At 34.6% G+C, this 19,429-nt stretch overlaps 2 protein-coding genes across 4 annotated transcripts; both read left to right on the top strand.

Annotated features, from left to right (window-relative positions):
- The first annotated feature begins 690 nt into the window (after positions 1-690).
- On the top strand, positions 691-10,940 carry LOC134239115 (transcription factor TFIIIB component B'' homolog). Of its 3 annotated transcripts, none has more exons than XM_062721270.1 (13): positions 692-879; positions 1,092-1,444; positions 3,646-3,780; positions 4,176-4,266; positions 5,437-5,543; positions 5,844-6,038; positions 6,455-6,579; positions 6,848-6,942; positions 7,298-7,352; positions 7,677-7,862; positions 9,006-9,023; positions 9,335-9,419; positions 9,717-10,940. In XM_062721270.1, exons 2-13 carry the CDS (start codon positions 1,092-1,094, stop codon positions 10,819-10,821), a joined length of 2,550 nt encoding a protein of 849 aa, XP_062577254.1. In that variant the 5' UTR covers positions 692-879; the 3' UTR covers positions 10,822-10,940. The 3 variants fall into 3 exon arrangements, with proteins under 3 accessions (XP_062577253.1, XP_062577254.1, XP_062577255.1); XM_062721271.1 differs by lacking the exon at positions 9,006-9,023 and adding an exon at positions 8,286-8,303; XM_062721269.1 differs by lacking the exon at positions 9,006-9,023 and having other exon boundaries at positions 691-879; positions 7,677-7,880.
- A 3,367-nt stretch (positions 10,941-14,307) lies between these two features.
- Positions 14,308-19,098, top strand: LOC134239149 (glutathione S-transferase-like). Its single transcript, XM_062721310.1, has 5 exons — positions 14,308-14,520; positions 14,654-14,746; positions 16,875-16,990; positions 18,593-18,697; positions 18,852-19,098. The coding sequence occupies exons 1-5, from the start codon at positions 14,388-14,390 to the stop codon at positions 19,014-19,016; spliced, it is 612 nt and encodes a 203-aa protein (XP_062577294.1). The 5' UTR covers positions 14,308-14,387; the 3' UTR covers positions 19,017-19,098.
- Positions 19,099-19,429: the final 331 nt, after the last annotated feature.

Raw genomic sequence — 19,429 nt, 5'->3', positions numbered from 1 at the left:
TTATCTAGGCTCTGCGTGAACTTTTCTATAAAGCTGACGAGTGACATACAGTTGTGTGCCAAAAGTGAAGATAATTTTATTTTTTCTTTATATATTTCATATATAAAAAAAAATTGATGTTAATCAACAGATTAAGGAAAATAAATTATGTAAATTTTTACTTTAAAAATTATCAGTGAAATTTATTGTAAATGTTTATTTTTTTACAGGTAGATAAATTGAAATTAGAAATCGCATGCCATGGTATACATGTAACTACAGTTTTCAACCGTTAATTGGATAATAACTTCCGTTATAACATATTTGGTCAGGTCATTTAATTTTCAGAAAAATATGGATAATTATTTGTTCGACAAAATTGTTTTAAAAAGCATCTAATACAAAGTATTCTATCATGTAAACAAGAATTTATCTTAATAGTTTCATATTTAAACTTAGTATGTTTATTTATAACGTATTTTATGTTGGTCAGGTCAGTCAGGTGTTTAGTAGGTCAGGTCTTTAGTATGTCCTATATGATATAAAACTTTACAGTTGAAAACTATAGTTAAACAAACCATTAACTATACTTAACTTTTCGTGAACTATATTAATTAACATTCGATTAAAACTGTCTGTCACTCAGTCATTCAGTCACTGACAGTCATAGTCAAGTACTTCTAATTTTTTTTTATATCGGGATCGACATGCCTAAAATACCAAATGTAATGTCGATGATGAAACGAGGAGGCAAAACTATCAACACTTAAAACATGATTTATATTCTTTTAAATATCCCAGGGACTAAATGTTATTACATTATTGCTACTTAAGGAAGTGTTTTACTCAAGTTTAAAACTAATTCTCCACAGTCAGTCCCTTCTTGTTTATGTTTTATCGGTAAGTAACTGAATTTCAATATGTCACTTTGTCAGAATGGGGGGTTGTCTAAAAAAAATTACAAGTTTGTCGGAAATACAATTATTAAAATATTTAGCAAGTTCCACTAAATTATTTATAATGCTAACAGAGAGCATAGATACAAGACCAATATGCTTTGTCTGCCAAAAAATTAAAACAATTGAACTTAAAGTGTTGAGGTGCAATTGTAGATGGCAACCCGACGATCAAGACTTCAGATCAAACCTAATATAGGTCCCAGGGGAGGACAAAAGACAGGACCCAATGAAGGTGAAAAACAGAAAGAAAAAATTTCAGATGTTATAAAAAGTCCATCTCGCACCATCTCCAGTCTGATTAAAGCCCCTACAAAAGATCCAGAGCCAAAAGAAAATAAGAAACCTGAAAAGAATGTGGAGGAAAATAAAGTCACATCAGAAAATGGACCAAACTCTGAAAAGGAGGAATCGGTCAAAAGCCCCAAAGGCCAAAAACCCCAGTACACAGCCCTGAGGGCAAAAATCAAAGCTAAACCCAATCTGAATCTGGCTGGAAAACCCAGAAGGTATTGATATATCATTTCTAACTTATTTTTCAAATGTGTATTCCTTGCATTAAGTCTTTTTCTTTGATACTATTTATGAATTTGACCTTGACTTTGGAGTTTGACATACCTTTGAAAAACTTTAACCTTGCTGTCCTAGCATAACTTAAATAACTTTGAACACTTGTGCTAGGGCTTTCATATTCTACAGATGTATTTATAAATTTTATAATTATAACTTTTTTAGGTCACCTGAGTAAACTCAGGTGACCTATTGCCATCTGTTTTCGTCCGTCGTCGTGCGGTGTGCGTCGTTCGTCGTGCGTCGTGTGTTAACATTTGAACATTTTCAGCTTCTTCTCTGCAACCACTGAACCAATTTCAACCAAATTTGGCACAAAGCATCTATGGGTGAAGGGGAACAAAAATTGTGAATTTCATGATCCCTGCCCCCCTGGGGCCTGGGGGGTGGGGCCAAAACCACTAAAATTAATGCAATCTTTAAAAATCTTCTTCTTTACTCCTGGACATCAAGCAGTCAAACTGTTTGCATGATTGTAATCAGCATTGAGTCCTCTACCAAAATTTTGAAATTCATGGCCCTGGGGTCAGGGGTACTTGTGCTAGGGTGGGGCTAAATAGGTATATAGTGAAAATGCATTATTTCTTTGAAAATCTTCTTCACTGCTCCTGGGTATTAAATAAACTAATTAAGTACATAGTTATGATAATCAAGAGTGCCTCTTCCAAAATTGTGAATTTTATGGCCCCAGGGTCAGGGATTCTGGTGTTAGGGCGGGGCTCTATTGATTATATAGTGAAAATACATGAATTCTTTGAAAATCTTCTCCTCTGCTCTTGGGTATTAAATAAACTAACTAAGTACATAGTTATGATGAGCAAGAGTGCCTCTACCAAAATTGTGAATTTTATGGCCCCAGGGTCAGGGGTTCTGGTGTTAGGGCGGGGCTCTATTGATTATATAGTGAAAATACATGAATTTTTTGAAAATCTTCTGCTTTGCACCTGGGTATTAAATAAACTAACTAAGTACATAGTTATGATGAGCAAGAGTGCCTCTACCAAAATTGTGAATTTTATGGCCCCAGGGTCAGGGGTTCTGGTGTTAGGGCGCGGCTCTATTGATTATATAGTGAAAATACATGAATTCTTTGAAAATCTTCTTCTTTGCTCCTGGGTATTAAATAAACTAACTAAGTACATAGTTATGATGAGCAAGTGTGCTTTTACCAAAATTGTGAATTTTATGGCCCCAGGGTCAGGGGTTCGGGTGTTAGGGCGGGGCTCTATTGATTATATAGTGAAAATACATGAATTTTTTGAAAATCTTCTTCTCTGCTCCTAGATTTTATATAAACTAACTAAGTACATAGTTATGATGAGCAAGAGTGCCTCTACCAAAATTTTGAATATTATGGCCCCAGGGTCAGGGGTTCTGGTGTTGGGGGGGTATATGCATTATACATGTATAGTGAAAAAAACATTAAATCTTTGAATATTTTCTTCTTCGCACTTAGGTTTTAAGCAGATGAACTACCTATATAGTTATGAGCTAGGGCCCTAATCTTCAAGAATTGCAAATTTCAAGGCCCCACAGTCAGTTGTACCATAGAGGGGGGGGGCTGTACTTACATACTGAAAATGAATGAATTGTTTGAAATGTGCTCCTTGGTATTAATCAAATATTTTTGAAAAGCATGAATGCCTTTCCAAAAATTGTACAATGTGTGGATCTAGGCCTAACAGTCCAGGGTTCATGTGTGGTAGTGGCACTTCTCATTATTGCTGAATATTACTGATTTGTTGAAATGCATTTTTTGTTCCCCTACCCTGCCTATGGGTATTAAGTAACCAAACTAAGGAACTGCTAAGTGTATAGTTATGATGACCAAATGGTAAATGCTATAGCATCTGGCTTAAAACATGGATCAAATTCAATCACTGGAAAGTTGTTGAATAATGCTCAGGTGACCTATAAGGCCCATGGGCCTCTTGTTTAATTATATAAGGACAAGTGAAAACTTCCGTAAATTGAATTTTTCTTTCTTTTTGCTTCAATTTGAAGGGATTAACTTTTTTCAGTATAACACAACTGTTTACTGTATTTCATTGCTATAACCTAGATTACCAAAGGTTAGAAAACAATATAGTTTGTGAAAATGAAAGCAAATATACTGATAATATATTGTCTTCCATTTCAGAGCAACAGAGGAAACTCAGGCTAAATGCCCCTCTTCTCCGCTGAAGTCGCCCCGACCAAATATTCCTACGACGAGTCTGAGGTCCCCACCGCCCAGACCAAACCTTCCCCCACCGCGACCTCATTTACCAACATGGTAAACAAACTGCTGTAAAATATAGGGACTTGGTGATAAAATGAATTTGAAACATACTGTAAACCAACTTTTATTCGCGTGCGAGAAATTTTCGCGAGATTCGCGAGAGCCTCGTCATCGCGAATATATCTCGCCGCGAATGGGTCCCTACCGTCTCTTTTTCTATTAAAAAGAGTTCCAAAAAGGCTTGGTCGCGAAAATTAATCGTCGCGAACTACTTTATTCCCGGTAAATCGCGAAATAAAGTCGTCGCGAATAAAAGTTGGTTTACAGTAATCATTAGATTTTTCCTAAAACTTGTATGTCTACTTAAAGAATGGATTTGCCAAGTTTGTGGATTTTTTAATCCTATATAATTATACAGATGATGACTTAAATTTTTTTTTTTTTGGTAGCCCATCTCCTGTAAAAAGCATATCTAAGCCAGAAATAAATATACCGAGACTAACAGAGGAAAAGGAGGAAAAGATAGAAAAGCCTAAACAGGTTAGTTCTTGTACAGAGCTGGAAAATATATAATATAAAACTGCCAGAAATTGAAATCACCTGAGTTGCTCAGAGGAATTACTACTATTAGTCCAGCATTAGTATGTATCCTGGGTTCAAAGGTTGTTTTCAAAATCTTATGATTAATACAGTCTTCAAAAGTCATATATTGTTAAAAGAAATTAATTATTATCAACGAAAAAAAAAACATTTTACTTGAATCTTAATGATTATTTAATAATTCTTCTTTATAAAAAAATTTGAAGGATGTGTACACCACCTTAGCTGTCAATATCTTTTGTCAGGAGGTTTATGTTATTTAAGAGACAGTAGAAGAAGAAGCTGACATATAATTTTTTATGCTGAGTTTAGAATAAGATAGGAAAGACACTTTCAGCTGTTGTCATTTGACTTGTCCTAATTTTCAGGGGTTCAAAATTTTTTTTTGTCATGGTCAAGTCCAGGACTTGAAGAGTAAATTTTAGGCAAGTCCGAGGAAGAAATTTCAGAGTCCATATTTACCTATACATCATTAAATTTATGTAACTTATAATTTACTTTCATTTGTTGCATTGAATGAATAAAGACTATGTGTATTAATATATGTTTTATTTTTCCTCCATAAACTGTCATATAGTTATACATGAGTATTTCAACACAATACCAGACTGATAGATTACTGGTAGATTACAATAACTTTTACAAATACTCACTACTGAATAAACCATCTGTTACAATAAATAGAAATTAGAATGTGCTGTAAGTCACAGCTAAAACCGAAATTTAACAAACTCATTGCCGTTTTTCATATAGGAGGAAACATGAGGAATTGCGTAAAAGCAAGAGTCTAACCGCAACGGAAAATAAAAAGACGGATTGTATTTTCGAAACGTTCATAATGTTTTATGGGTATTTTAACGTCCACAAACCCACATTTTTACTTAATACATTTGAGAATTTGCTTTATTTTTAGCTTTACGATCATTTTTTTAATTTATAAAAAAAGATAAACAAGAAACATAGCCAAGTCCCAGGACTTTGGCGAATTCTAAATGCCGAGTCCGGATCCGGAATTTGTTAGTCCGGGACGTCGGGCTTGAGGATTTTTGAACCCCTGAATTTTGTGAGTTAGACTATAAGGAATTTGTTATCTTCGTCATGGCTGTTTAGGTCAGGAGACACACAAAAATTGACATCTCAAAGGATGCACCGCTGGACAAAACCTCCATGAAAATGTCTGATCTCATATTCTGGAACCCTAATAGGAATTTCATGTCGTAAGTATAAAATAGTGTATGATTTAGATGGAAAATGGGTTGCTAAATCACTTTCTAAAACCCTGTATTGTCATAGATATGAAAATAGAAAGAATTTTCAAGTAGCACTGTTTGTGATTATAACATTAAAGAGGATATCTAAAAATGGAATTTTTTTTCTTTGTTTTACTTTTATGTACATACAATGTTATTGTATATGTACATATAAATTAAAACATAAAAAAGTGAAATATATGTATTAAAAAGCTTATATGTATTTAAAAAATTCCTAAGTAAATGAAAACTGTTCTTCCCTTGTAGGAGCCAGAGTAAACCAGAGAAGCCTTCTAAGACTGTGGATCCTGAGCCAGCCGTCAATCCGCTGTTACAGGCGACAGAGGAAGAGAACCAGGTGGACGAACCTGAGGGTGAGGAGGAGGAGGAAGAAGAGGAGGCATTGCCGGTCCCCCAGGTCAAGATCGGGCCCGACGGCAGCCTCATCATTAATGAAGAAAGGTCAGGGAGGTTAACTACGATTAATGAACATTGTATTGTAAGAAGACACAAAGCACATGTTATTACCGTTATTGCTTCTTTAGAATCTAAGTTAAGATTTAGCTAAGATTTATTAAATAATGAAAGATATGCTCAATTCCAAATTCAAAGATTTGAATTTAATTCCCTGTTTCATGAAAAGAAATATGCACATTGAAATATTTTGGAGTTCAGGATGACATCATTCAAATTTTTGTGCAGGGGAGATTAACAATTTGTATTTTGAGCTGTCAAACAGATTGTTTCATCTTACACACTGTAGAAAACTCATTGTTTTAGATCTTTGACATAAGATGCAAGTATTTACATTCATTGACAACATTGGTATATGATACAATATTTATCTTTGTTTGTTATTGATATGGTTATTTTTCCAGTCTGGTAGTGAACACCAAGAAGCCGGTGATTGAGGAGGAAACCGAGACAATAGACGAGACGGAGAACACGACGACATACGCCAGCTTCAGGAAACCTCGAACAAGACAGCTCTGGAGTAACAAAGGTCAGGAGGTCACCGAATTCTGGGATCTTATACCCCAAAATTACCCTTGTTTGTTTGTCTGTAGGGAGGATTCTGTAATTGATTGTCTCCATATTTTACTGTTAATTGTCATGATGAATAAGTATACTTTGAAATGATTTTAAGAACAAATTTCTGTATGCAAAGTTTTAAGATTCATTAAATGATTAAAGATTCAAGACATGAAATTTTCATCAGTGGAAATGTTCAGTATAATTTGAGAAATTATAAATCTTTTTATGCCTTGTAGAGACAGAGAAGTTTTACTATGCCTTGAGTTCTATAGGAACAGACTTCACTCTCATGTTAAAAGTATTCCCAAACAAAACTAGGACAGATCTCAAGGTAATAACTTGCATTTGTTTTTTCGCTCACATTGACATATTTATCATTTACCCAGTTATTGCACAGTTAAAGCTTTTGGAGTAGGTTTATTTTATGTTTATTACATTTAGAAATCCTACTTGGTCCAAAATTGTGTAGTGGTTGTTTCTTTGGATGCACACTTTCAGAACATCTGTTTGGTGTGAGGCTCACTCTTAAATACTCATAGATAACATATGTCCGGGTGAAGTTTTTGAAATGTTAGAAATGAGATGGTGTGGCTTCAGCTGTTAGCAGAAGGAGAAAATAAAATCTTATGATGAAACAGAATTTACATGTACATACACGAAATTTACATACAATATTTCTAATGCAGAAAAAGTTCATGAAGGAAGACAAGGAAAATCGCTGGAAGATAGAAAAAGCATTAAGTAAGTGAATACCGTAAATCTGGAAATTTTTACGTCGATTTTTTTTGCGAATTTGGGTCAAAATGCTGTTGATTAATTTTTACGCTTCAAAATTTTGCGAATGACCGCTACTTTGTTAACATTTTCTTATTGTTGATTTTTTTAAAGAACAATAATTTTGCGAATGCAATGAACTCGCAAATTTGCTAAAAATTTATCTACAGCAAAAATTTCCAGATTTACGGTAGTTCAATGATTGTCTGTACTAAAGGATAATCTATCATAATAACTGTTATTGGTATTTCATGATGCATGAAATGTGTAATGCAAATTAATTTTTTTCAGAGGAGAGAAACCCTTTTGATATGGATGTGTTCAAACGTTTGGATAAGTTGGTAGAAGAGGAGAAATGTGAAAAGGAAAAGGAGAAGGAAAAAACAAAGAAATCCAGAATCAAAAAAGTGGAGATGGTGGAGGAAAAATCAACAGCTCAGCCTTCTGCTGTAAGGCGGAGTAAAAGAAAAACTACAGGCACAAAAAAATTGTCAGGTAAAACTACAAGCACTAAAAACTGTCAAGTGAAAAATTACATGCACTAAAAAACAGTCAGGTAAAACTACATGCACTAAAAAAGTGTCAGGTAAAAATTACAGGCATTAAAAACTGTCAGGTAAAAATTACAGGCACTAAAAACTGTCAAGTAAAAATTACAGGCACTAAAAACTGTCAGGTGAACCTACAAGCACTAAAAACTGTCAGGTAAAACTACATACACTAAAAAAACTGTCAGGTAAAACTACAGGCACTAAAAATTGTCATGTAAAAATTACAGGCACTAAAAACTGTCAGGTAAAACTACATGCACTAAAAAAACTGTCAGGTAAAAATTACATGCACTAAAAACTGTCAGGTAAAACTACATGCACTAAAGAAAACTGTCAGGTAAAACTACAGGCACTAAAAAACTGTCAGGTAAAAATTACAGGCACTAAAAACTGTCAGGTGAACCTACAGGCACTAAAAACTGTCAGGTAAAACTACATACACTAAAAAAACTGTCAGGTAAAACTACAGGCACTAAAAATTGTCATGTAAAAATTAAAGGCACTAAAAACTGTCAGGTAAAACTACATGCACTAAAAAAACTGTCAGGTAAAAATTACATGCACTAAAAACTGTCAAGTAAAACTACATGCACTAAAGAAAACTGTCAGGTAAAACTACAGGCACTAAAAAACTGTCAGATAACAATACAGGCACTAAAAAAACTGACAAGTAAAATGACAGGTACTAAAAAACTGTCAGGTAAAACTACAGGCGCTAAAAAAACTGTCAGGTAAAATTACAGGCAATAAAAAACCATCACGTAAAACTACAGGCACTAAAAAACTGTCATGTAAAATTACAGGAAATAAAAAACTGTCAGGTAAAACTACAGGTGCTAAAAAACTGTCAGGTAAAATTACAGGCACTAAAAACTGTCAGATAAAGTAAGAAGCACTAAAAACTCTCGGGTAAAATTACAGGTATAAAAACAGTCAGGTAAAAAATACAGGCACTAAAAGACTGTCAGGTAAAAAGTACAGGCACTAAAAACTGTCAGGTAAAACTACAGGCACTAAAAACTGTCAGGTAAAATTACTTGTATTAAAAGCTGTCAGCTAAAAAGTACAGGCACTAAAAAACTGTCAGGTAAAACAACTGTGTTACACAGAGTCAAGGTAAGACAAAACATGAAGAACTATAAGATCAAACTTCATTTATGTGTAAAAGTAAAGCAGAGTAAAAGATCAGACAAGGGCATAAAAAAAATTATCAGGCAAAACTACAAGCATGTAATTGTTTTAGTCGGTAGAAAAGGAAACTGTGGATATTAATTAAAAAGGAGGGATGTTTTATTTTATGTTGATGGATAAGGGACAAAGATCCTTATGTTGATAAAAACAAATAAAAAGTATCTTTCCAGACTCAACATTTTTTCACATATGTGTCCTGTTTTATAGCTTCTTATTTTGATACGAGCAATGACGACTTTGAAGATGATGAGGATGATTTTGTAAAGCCTACCCCTTCGAAGGTCCACAGAGGGTAATTATTTTCTTCTGAATATATTAATACATCAAAGATTGGTGAAGTTTTGAGAATTAAATCAGAAAGGTTAAGTTAATAGACCCTTTCACGATAACAGTGTTACTGCTTTTTGAGGGCAAAATGATATACTTTGGTGAAATATGATGCAAAAGCAATTGTCATTTCGTTATCTATCAATAAAATCTCCGCCAAATATTATTAATTTGCCCTGCAGAAGAGCAGTACCACAGTTACTATGAAGGCGCTAATAATATCCTTGACAATGTACAATAAACTGAGTTAATTGGTTTACAGGGCTGGTAAGAAGGAGGAGGAGAGAGGGAAGACAGCTGGCCTAGTTTCAGGACAAAGCAGCGCCCTGAATCAGTCAGAGATTGTACAGGCCATACGAGATACAGAGGGAGAGAACAGCGAGCAGGGCCCCATCATTCTGGTGTATAACAAACCGGAGGATCCGACCGGGGAAACCGTCATCCACGTGTACAGGATGCAGCCTCAGTTTTATCACCTAGCTCAGGACAATGGCCAGCAACCCATCATTGTAGATGGAAACAATATTCAGTGGATGAGTGAACAGTGGCCCGGTGTGCAAACTGTGGTGACAACAAGCGAGAACAGTTTAACAAACACTAGTGGAGGCCAAGATATGCCCCTACAGTTTCTGTCCTCTGACACTGACCAGGTTCTAGAAATTCCACTCATCACTGAATCCGGTGAACCGTTTGTTCCACAAAATGTCATGACACTTGCTCAGAACAGTACTCAGGAAATTGTTCAGGCAGAGGAACTTCCTGTCCCTGAGTCAGGATTAAATGCCGTGAGCTGTGTTGGGGATCTTCATTCAGCATCGCGTGTTCACACTGGAGAACTTCCTGTCACAGAATCAGCTACGCGTGTTCACACTGGGGAACTTCCTGTCACTGCGTCAGCTTCTCATGTTCAGATTGAGGAGAGTCCTGTCCCTGCGTCAGTGTCCAATGTCATGAGTTGTGTTGGGGACCTTCATTCAGCGCCTCTTGATCATACTGAGGAAGTTTCTGTCACTGAACCAGAGTCCAATGTCAAGAGGTGTGCTGGGGAGGAAGTTTCTGTCACTGAATCAGCGTCCAATGTTGTGAGCTGTGCTGGGGAGGAGGTTCCCATCACTGAATCAGCATCCAATGTCATGAGCTGTGCTGGGGACCCTCATTCCGAGACTGCTGAATCTGAACTGGTAAATTTGCCCCCCGTGAAGGGAGGTTTACAGACAGAGGTGAAATTTGTACCTGTTTCCCAAACAGATGTGACGGACTTAGGAAGTGAATCGGTAGGAGATAATGCCACAGAACAGCGAGTGTATGTGGAACAAGTGGAAGTGTCTACCATCATAGATGTCAATATTGTCAAGGTGGATACCTAATACTTTATCATAATTTGTGTGTTGTTTTGGATATTTAAATTTCAAGTGCAATGAATTTTTTAAACTGACTTTTTGCCAGTTAAATAGGATTGAATAAATTAAATAAATTGTGTTACTCCTTTTTTTATACAGTAGAAATCATACTTGACTCTGTATAATTTGGAGTTTTATTTGAATTTGTTCTGAACATTGCAACAGCTTTGTTCTTCAGTTAATCATGTGATGAGAGTTGTCTTTCCTGCTATGATCCCCATACTCACACACACACCTGTTAAAGCTCATGGGCTTTTTTAAAAAAAATGGTGAATTTCAACAGCATTCTATTTTTAGACAGGGTTACGTGACTTCATTAAATTGAGGCTAAGAAAGGAAGTCGTCTGCTCAGCATATCAATTGAATTTACACAAAGGAAAAGATTTAGTCAAAAGACACGCATGAAGAATCAAGCTGGAAGAAATGAGTTAAAGATTGATCGACACAAATTAATCTGTTCTTAATATTTTTTTTAATTGCGTCGTTAGAGCTCTGTAGAGTCACGAAGTAAGGACCCTTCGGAGTATATCTTGCGTCACGGGTTCGAATCCATTGTGAAGAAGACGCCGGTCCTTCGGATGAATCGCTAGAAGCTGAGCTCTGTCTCAGTAGGTGCTGGCGCGGAAAAGATCTCTCGCTGCTAAAAGGCCGTTATTGCCGAGTACAAGTCTAAATTTGCAGCCCTCCACCAAGTGATAAGTTCTCGAATGGATTTTAAACAAATATTCAAGTAACGGGCCTCAAGGCATGCTCTTATATTTCTGTAACTAGTCTCTAGGGCTGGGTTTGGCCAGAGATTTCGTATTGCGATATATTGCGATATTTTTAACTGTATTGCGAAATGTATTGCAATATTTTCAATGTAATAAAAATGGCATTTTCTTACTATATTTACTTTAATTTACATGCAGAATTTACATAACTGTGATAAGTAACCAACATGAAGAAAAAAATCTTGTTGATTTCATTTAAGTTATGCTCTTAAAAGTTCCCACAAAACAACTTCTGTCTTACTGTTTGTCTTAATAACAAACTTTCATAATTCTTTTTTATATTTAATCATTTTGATGACAAAATTCCTTAATCTAAGTATATTGCCAATATATCGATATTACAAAATCGTATTGCGATACGATATTTTTTGTCTCTGTATTGCAATATATTGAAATATCGATATTATTGCCCAGCCCTACTAGTCTCATATACAATTTTGGCCTAAAACGTAGATGACAAAACGCAAAATTGATTGTTTCTTATATCTGTATAGAATCCTATATTTGCATGAGTAGGCGGTTTCAATCACAGGGACCGGTACTAAACTATATTTGACAGGCCTATCTACAAAACGTAAATACAGTGATCAAATATATTATGATACCGCCCCTGTGGTTTCAATTATCTTAAGGAAGCTCTAAACACTAGAAAATGTTTTTCGACTCTGAAAAAAATATGTCATATAAAAATATGCATATTGAGATTTTTTCGTTCATTTAGAACAATCAACATAGGGTACGTGCCTTGTTTGCACAGGAAAAATGTTCAAAGACAATGGACTATTTCTGAGCAGAAATCACTGTTGTTTACTTATATTGGGAAAATTATTGAAAATAATTAATTAAATTTCTTACTTTTGGTCTTATATAATGCTAAAAATATTCTAATCTATTATAAATTATGTAATTAACGGTAAATAACAATTTCTTTAATCTTACATCTAAGGGCAGATCACTCTGACTGTATAAAACTACCCAGTAAATAGAGCTCTTAAGTGTGCAGTGTTTAGAGCGTCCTTAAGATGCTCACTTAAGGTCAAGATCTAGTAAATGAAAGGTGCCTACAGATTTATCAAATTTGAGAAATAAATTCCTTTATTGATGCTTTACAACTTTAGCTTGGTCAAATAAGGTGTTTCGGGGCATAATTTGTAGGTAAACAAGATGAAAAACTATATTTTAAACTGTCATTTTCAATGAAAAATTAAGAAAACCAGTCATGAATATGAGAGTTTTTTTCATATTCGATAAAGGAAATGTATCCAGATTGCCTACAGTCTCACAGAAAACGGTAATTAGTATGTTCATGGCCTCTTCTTTAAATGAATATCAAATTTGATATAGGTATCCGGTTTACTTTTCATATGATTTCAAATTGAATGTCATTAATACCCTATTTTCCACATAATTCTGCTAAAGCTGTAAAGTACGGGAAAAAGAAAGTTGAAATTGATTATGATGTCATAATGGAACTAGCACCAAAAATTTGTATCAAGTTATTTACTAGATCTTGACCTTAACTACTGCAGTTATTTTTACAGGTAACAAAAATTGGGACATGTAGATAACACCGATTGATTGACATTAATTTCATTTACATGAAAAGATTTACCGGTAGTCATTCAACAGTGCATCCCTGTCGTGTGTGTAGACGAACGGCTCTTGGCGTTTCTATACAGGCATGTAGTATTGGACGGGGGTGTACCCAACTGTTTAATAAAGCATCACTTTACTTATAGTAAATGTTCATTGAAAGGTTTGTTGTCCCCTCCAAATTTTGCCGAAGTGTGGCAAATCCTGGTAATTTGTTAGTGTATTAATAAAATTATGTTGCGAAAAAAGTTCACACCCCTCCTAGTCACGCCAAATAGGATTTCCGAGTTAGGTTGATTGTCTAATGTATATGTTGTCAGTTTGTCAACTCGTTTGTTTCTATGCCTCTGCTGTATAAATGGCATTCACATTGCGAATTAATAGAAATCCTCTAAAAAAATTCTTGTTCCATTAAAATTTCAATGTTTTTTTTTCTTAATGAATTTTTGTTTACATTAATTGGTCATTTGGGGCGTTTTTACATTGAGGTCTTAATTTTCCAATACCCGGTAATTTTTAGGTTCCATCGCAACATCCGAGATTCAAATAATTTAACTCTATGTTACATCGCTAGATCCGGGAATAAGGCGGATTATGTAGAGAAAATTTAGTCTGATATATATATCCAATTGTGCTAGCATATAGTCTTGTTTACTGAGTGGTATTTAATGTAGAGCAAATTTTGAAATTCAATGTTGACTTTTCCCATGTAAACATATGGGACCTTTTTGACACCCAATAAATATTTTTTGTTCTATAAATTAACCTTTTTAAAGAAGTCTTCATGACATTGCAGTTCGACTTTCTTACCACAATTAATTCAGAGACCCCTGATTTTCTTCAATACACATACGTAAATCACTCAACTGAAGAATGTGAAATACTAGAAAAATATGACAATTTAAGTATTTTGAATGATTACAGCCCCGTGTCGTCGCGTTCCCCCTATTGTCTGGGAGGAAAGAAATTCGTGAAAGCGTAATATATACACATTAGGAGAAAATTTACATAATCCAGTGTCCTTTTTAAGGACATTAAAGGCTGTCTTGAGACGCCCCCTTCATGGGTCAGTATATAAAAGTTTACACAAACGATTAAAGTTTTAGATTAAAGTGTAACGGGATAGAACAAGACCATACTGTGACTGGACATAAACTGGAAATAATCATGGTGAAATATACACTACACTACTTTAACTTGAAAGGGAGGGGAGAAATCATCCGCCTGGTACTTACAGCTGCTGGGGTGGACTTTGAGGACCACCGGGTAGAACGCGAAGAATGGCCCAAACTCAAGCCAAGTAAGTATTCCCCACCCCCAAAATACATTTCATTTCTAGCAAAAATATGTTGGAAAATATGTTTTATATATGCAAACCAATTCATCAGTTAAGAAAAAAAAGATGATTTTTTAATGTAAGCATCTGTTTTTAGCTATGCCTGCGGGTCAGATGCCTGTATTAGAAATCGATGGTAAAAAGTACTGTCAGAGTATTGGAATAGCTCGATATCTGGCTCGGGAATATGGTAAGTTTTTTTCTTCTCTTCTTTTAAGTGCTCATCTTCAGCATGCTCATCTTTAGCATAATGATAAATTATACCAAATATATTTGAATTAATAATAAACCATGACCGACATATAGAATACTATAGAAAGCATAGAACTTTACGATATGCATGTGTCCCCTCAATGAAAACGTACCTTTTTTTTTGTTTGTCAAGGAATTTTTGGTAGTTGATAGTGTCCCCCAAACTGAAAATGTATGGCTATGCCCCTCCCCCAACTTAAATTGCTTCCTACAGGCCTGTAAACATATGCATAACTTGATCATCTACAATTGTGTTTCGTTTAGAATAACATACCAGGTATCTTTGCCATCTAAAAAAAAATACCTTAGACATGCAGCGACCAACAGTGACACTGCTGGTAATTAAAGCCACCGAAAAAGGCAGATTACGCCATACGTAACCTATTTAGCCATCACTCCGGTTTATTGTGACTTGACCTATAGGGACATATACATGTATTTAAACCTCCCTTTGACCTGCTGTCCCGTGTCCTCCCTAACGTGTCCCTGCATTATAAGGACCAGGCATTCCTCGGTGTTATGTATGGTCATGGACAACTCAACTATGCAGAGAAAGCCAGCGTACATGACAACGAAACATTTCAACAAAACAATGTTATTATCCAGCTACGTCAAACAATTGTAATGAGTTCTGTAATTTTAACATTTCCTTTCCCTGTAAAATTTCTGCATAACAATATACTAGTTTATTATATGATTGAATAATTTCCATCTCTCTGATTGGCTGAGATCCAACTATGTTAGAAAAATATTACGTTGTATTGACCTGCACGTGACGTTCCAGGTCAATACAAGGATTTATTTCCTCTACATTGATCTAAAAATAGATTGGGAAATTCCAAATTGATACAAATTGTTCTGGAAAGCTATCTAAACGACTATGATTTTTATTTTCATGTGAACAAAACATAAGCGAATACTAGTATATATTTTAGGTGAGGATGGTAAGATGGGTTGCAGGACCCCCCCCCCCCCCTTCCAACACTTTTACTGAACAACAAATTCTTTTTTGGCAGTCAGTTTTCCCTGATAATACTCCTTCCTTTCAAAATCTATCCTATATAAAAAAGACTGACATTATATATTTCTTTCATGGCAACTAAAATTGATTAAAAAAAAACATTTCAAATTGATACGACTGGTAAGGTTTATTCACATTTTAATTCTGCTTCTCTCTTGTATTTCGTTAGGGCTTAATAAAATAAGCTGTATCATTTTATCAGTGAATCATATAATAAAACAATTATTGCTGTTTTTTCGGTCAATACAATGATTTAGCCATCTTCGAAGTACAATATTCACCTCGCCCTTCGGGCTCGGTGAATATTTTACTCCTCAGATGGCTAAATCATTGTATTGACCTCAAAAACCAGCAATAATTGTATAATATTACACAATAAAACAGTATAGAATCGGGAAGCTAAAAAATATTACAGTACAACAAAGTAAGGAATAAAATGAGAAGAAAAAAAGATTTGTGTATATATACACGTTTACGTTTATTGAATAATGGTTGAGATATTTTTATCTTGCTAGATATAACTTATATGTATACAAAAACGACTAACCGCCTGACTTTGATAGATACTATCTGATATCACTAACGTGTTTGTAGAATAACATCTAGATAAAATCCTCCCATCAACGAATCAGATAAGTACATGTAGTGACCCACGATCAGTACTCGGTAGTTTAAGGGATACGACTAGCCGAGCCTCCCCTTCTTCCAATTTTTTTCTTAAAGAAATCTTATAAAATGTAGTTGGCAAGAGAAATAATTAACCAGGCAAGATATAAAGTTTAATGGCTCTCTCCAATATAAATTTATTTCAGGCCTTAGAAAGCAATTTAAGTTTTAGGGAGGGGGCGCACAACCATCATACATTTTTAGGTGGATCGAGGGGCACATTCAACGGTTCACCCTATCAACTACCAAACACCCCTTAACAATCAAAAAAGGTCATCAGGCTTTTCTTTATTGAGGGGGACAAGCATATAGTACTTATGTTTTCTAAAGAATTCTACATATCGACAATATGTTTCAGTTTATATTTCTGTCTATGTAGGATTGGCGGGAAAATCCAGCCTTGATCAGTTATTGATTGACCAGGTAGTAGCAACTGTCGATGATTTGTTGACTGAGATGATCAAACCGGTATTCGAACCCGATGAAACAAGAAAGGTAAATATTTGACTTGGGTTTGGCAGTGATACTCAGTGGTTTGCCCCATTTGACTGGATAACACCTCCTTTAGTTTATCTAAGGTAAAGAGGACTCTGTTATTCCTGTTCTAACGTAAATTCGTTTATACAGTTTGATTTGTTTGAGAGCAAATCATGCACTATCTACTAGTAATGTACCTACAATGTAAATTGATTATAATCGAAAAATAAGCCATAAAGACATCAAGCTGTCATAGACACTCTTAACCCCCCCTCCCCCCCCCCCCACACACACACACATACATTTATACAATGTACACAAAAAGGATAACAGAAATTTTGATTTAATTTTTCATAATTTAAAAATCGGAATTTATATGGCACGCCAAATTCACAAAAAATGAGCTAGTCATAGTTTCACAGTCGATAAACTAGGTTTATCGGTTGTAAACTATAGTTTACGGACTGTAAACTATTGTTAACAACGTTAATCTATATTTCACGTCTGTAAACTATAGTTAACGCGATAATCTATGTTTAACAATCGTAAACTATACTTAACACCAAAAACAATCATTTGCGATTGCAAAACATAGATTATCTGATGAATACAGTTTCACGATTGTAAACCATGGTTTACAACTCTTAACTATAGTTAACGATCGTAAATTATAGTTTACAGATGTGAATCTATGTTTATCAACGAAATCTATTGTTAACGGTTTATTACAGACAGATATACTTAGATTAGCATTCGTAAACTTTAGTTAACGTTAAATATAGTTTTACAGATGAAAACTATACTTATCGAATTGTAAACTATAGTTAACGATTTGTAAACTATAGTTTACAGTCGATTAAACCTAGTTTATCAATTGTGAAACTATGTTTAGCACGCCAAATTCACAAAAATGAGCTAATCATATGCATAGTTTCACAGTCGATAAACTAGGTTTATCAGTTGTAAACTATAGTTTACGGGCTGTTAACTATAGTTAACAACGTTAATCTAATCATAGTTAACGCGATAATCTATGTTTCACAACCATAAATTGTACTTAACACCAAAAACAATCATTTGTAATCGCAAAACATAGATTATCTGATTAATATAGTTTCACGATTTGTAAACTATGGTTTAAAACTCTTAACTATAGTTAACGATCGTAAATTATAGTTTACAGACGTGAATCTATCTTTATCAACAAAATCTATTGTTAACGTTTTATTACAGACAGATAAACTTAGATTAGCATTCGTAAACTATAGTTAACTACCGTTAAATATAGTTTTACAGATGAAAACTATACTTTACGAATCGTTAACTATAGTTTACGGTTTGTAAACTATAGTTTACAGTGGATAAACCTAGTTTATCAATTGTGAAACTAGGTTTAGCTCATTTTTGTGAATTTGGCGTGCCATAGGAATAAGTGTCAATTTCGTAACGGGTAGGCAGGGGATGCTCAATCATCCGCGGCACCTGATCCTACCTCTGCTTTTTGCTCTGCTCCAATTTTGTATTATTTAATGGACTTTTGGGCTTGAATGCTGTTCGTTATTTCCAAAGATTTCATACATAAGGTTTTGTCAGTAATTTTATTATAAACTGTGATTTCAGGCTGAAATGTTTAAGAAACTGAAGGAGGAGACCATTCCCCGTGTGATGGGGATTCTCCAGAACTTCCTGGACGGCAATGGCGGCACCTATTTTGTAGGATCACAGGTATCCAGTAGTATTTATATAATTATATATTCTTAAATTTTTATTTCATCGCGATCAAAAATACGAAACACACTTTTTATCTCAAGATGAGCATTTTGTAAAATCATTATATATACATGTATGCACTATGTATAAATTTCTCATTTTGTTATAGCTGAGCTTGGCAGACATTTATTTTATGGACATAGTCTCTCGACTTTTCGATAAACAAGGCGATGTGTTGAAAGATCACCCTTCACTAGCAGCCAACTTAAAAAGTACACAGTCCCTACCAAAGATTGCCGATTATCTGGCCAAACGACCTAAAACAGATCTCTAGGAAACAAGGCAGCAATATGTTTATGTAATAATGTGACTTTTTATCCATGTGTACTTCTTGTAATAAATGTATTGTTTGAATATCTCTTTCTACTGCTTGTTTTTTTTACTGAAATCTCTGCAGTGGTGTTTGTTCGACAATTGACGATGTACTTTTAAAGAGAAAACCTGTATATTCTTTTTTTAACCACAGAAGGAACGTGATTGAACGTGAGTGCAGTCTGTTAATGCATTCCGTATTGGTTGATCTTACATGTCTGAAAATATTTTAAACAGATGGGAAGAGTTTTTGTGTGTGTGTGTGTGTGGTACCACATATTGATAGCATTTTAAACAAATATTAAATAGATTAATTCTCTTCTAGTAAAATAAATAAATTGATTAAAAAAAAATAATTTTACAACCAAATACAAC

The sequence above is a fragment of the Saccostrea cucullata genome, unplaced genomic scaffold (assembly GCF_032062105.1).
Source record: "Saccostrea cucullata isolate Sc308-1 unplaced genomic scaffold, CSIRO_AGI_Scuc_v1 ctg457, whole genome shotgun sequence".
Taxonomy (NCBI): Eukaryota; Metazoa; Mollusca; class Bivalvia; order Ostreida; family Ostreidae; genus Saccostrea; species Saccostrea cuccullata.
This window is presented reverse-complemented; position numbering and strand designations above follow the sequence as displayed.

Excerpts from the sequence above, each read along its gene's own strand:
- LOC134239115 (XM_062721269.1), top strand. The coding sequence starts at position 1,092 with ATGGCAACCCGACGATCAAGACTTCAGATCAAACCTAATATAGGTCCC. Across the intron at positions 1,445-3,645 it reads CTGGCTGGAAAACCCAGAAG|AGCAACAGAGGAAACTCAGG; the intron begins GTATTGATATAT and ends CTTCCATTTCAG. Across the intron at positions 5,544-5,843 it reads CCTAATAGGAATTTCATGTC|GAGCCAGAGTAAACCAGAGA; the intron begins GTAAGTATAAAA and ends CTTCCCTTGTAG.
- LOC134239149 (XM_062721310.1), top strand. The coding sequence starts at position 14,388 with ATGGTGAAATATACACTACACTACTTTAACTTGAAAGGGAGGGGAGAA. Across the intron at positions 14,521-14,653 it reads ATGGCCCAAACTCAAGCCAA|CTATGCCTGCGGGTCAGATG; the intron begins GTAAGTATTCCC and ends ATCTGTTTTTAG. Across the intron at positions 18,698-18,851 it reads CCTATTTTGTAGGATCACAG|CTGAGCTTGGCAGACATTTA; the intron begins GTATCCAGTAGT and ends ATTTTGTTATAG.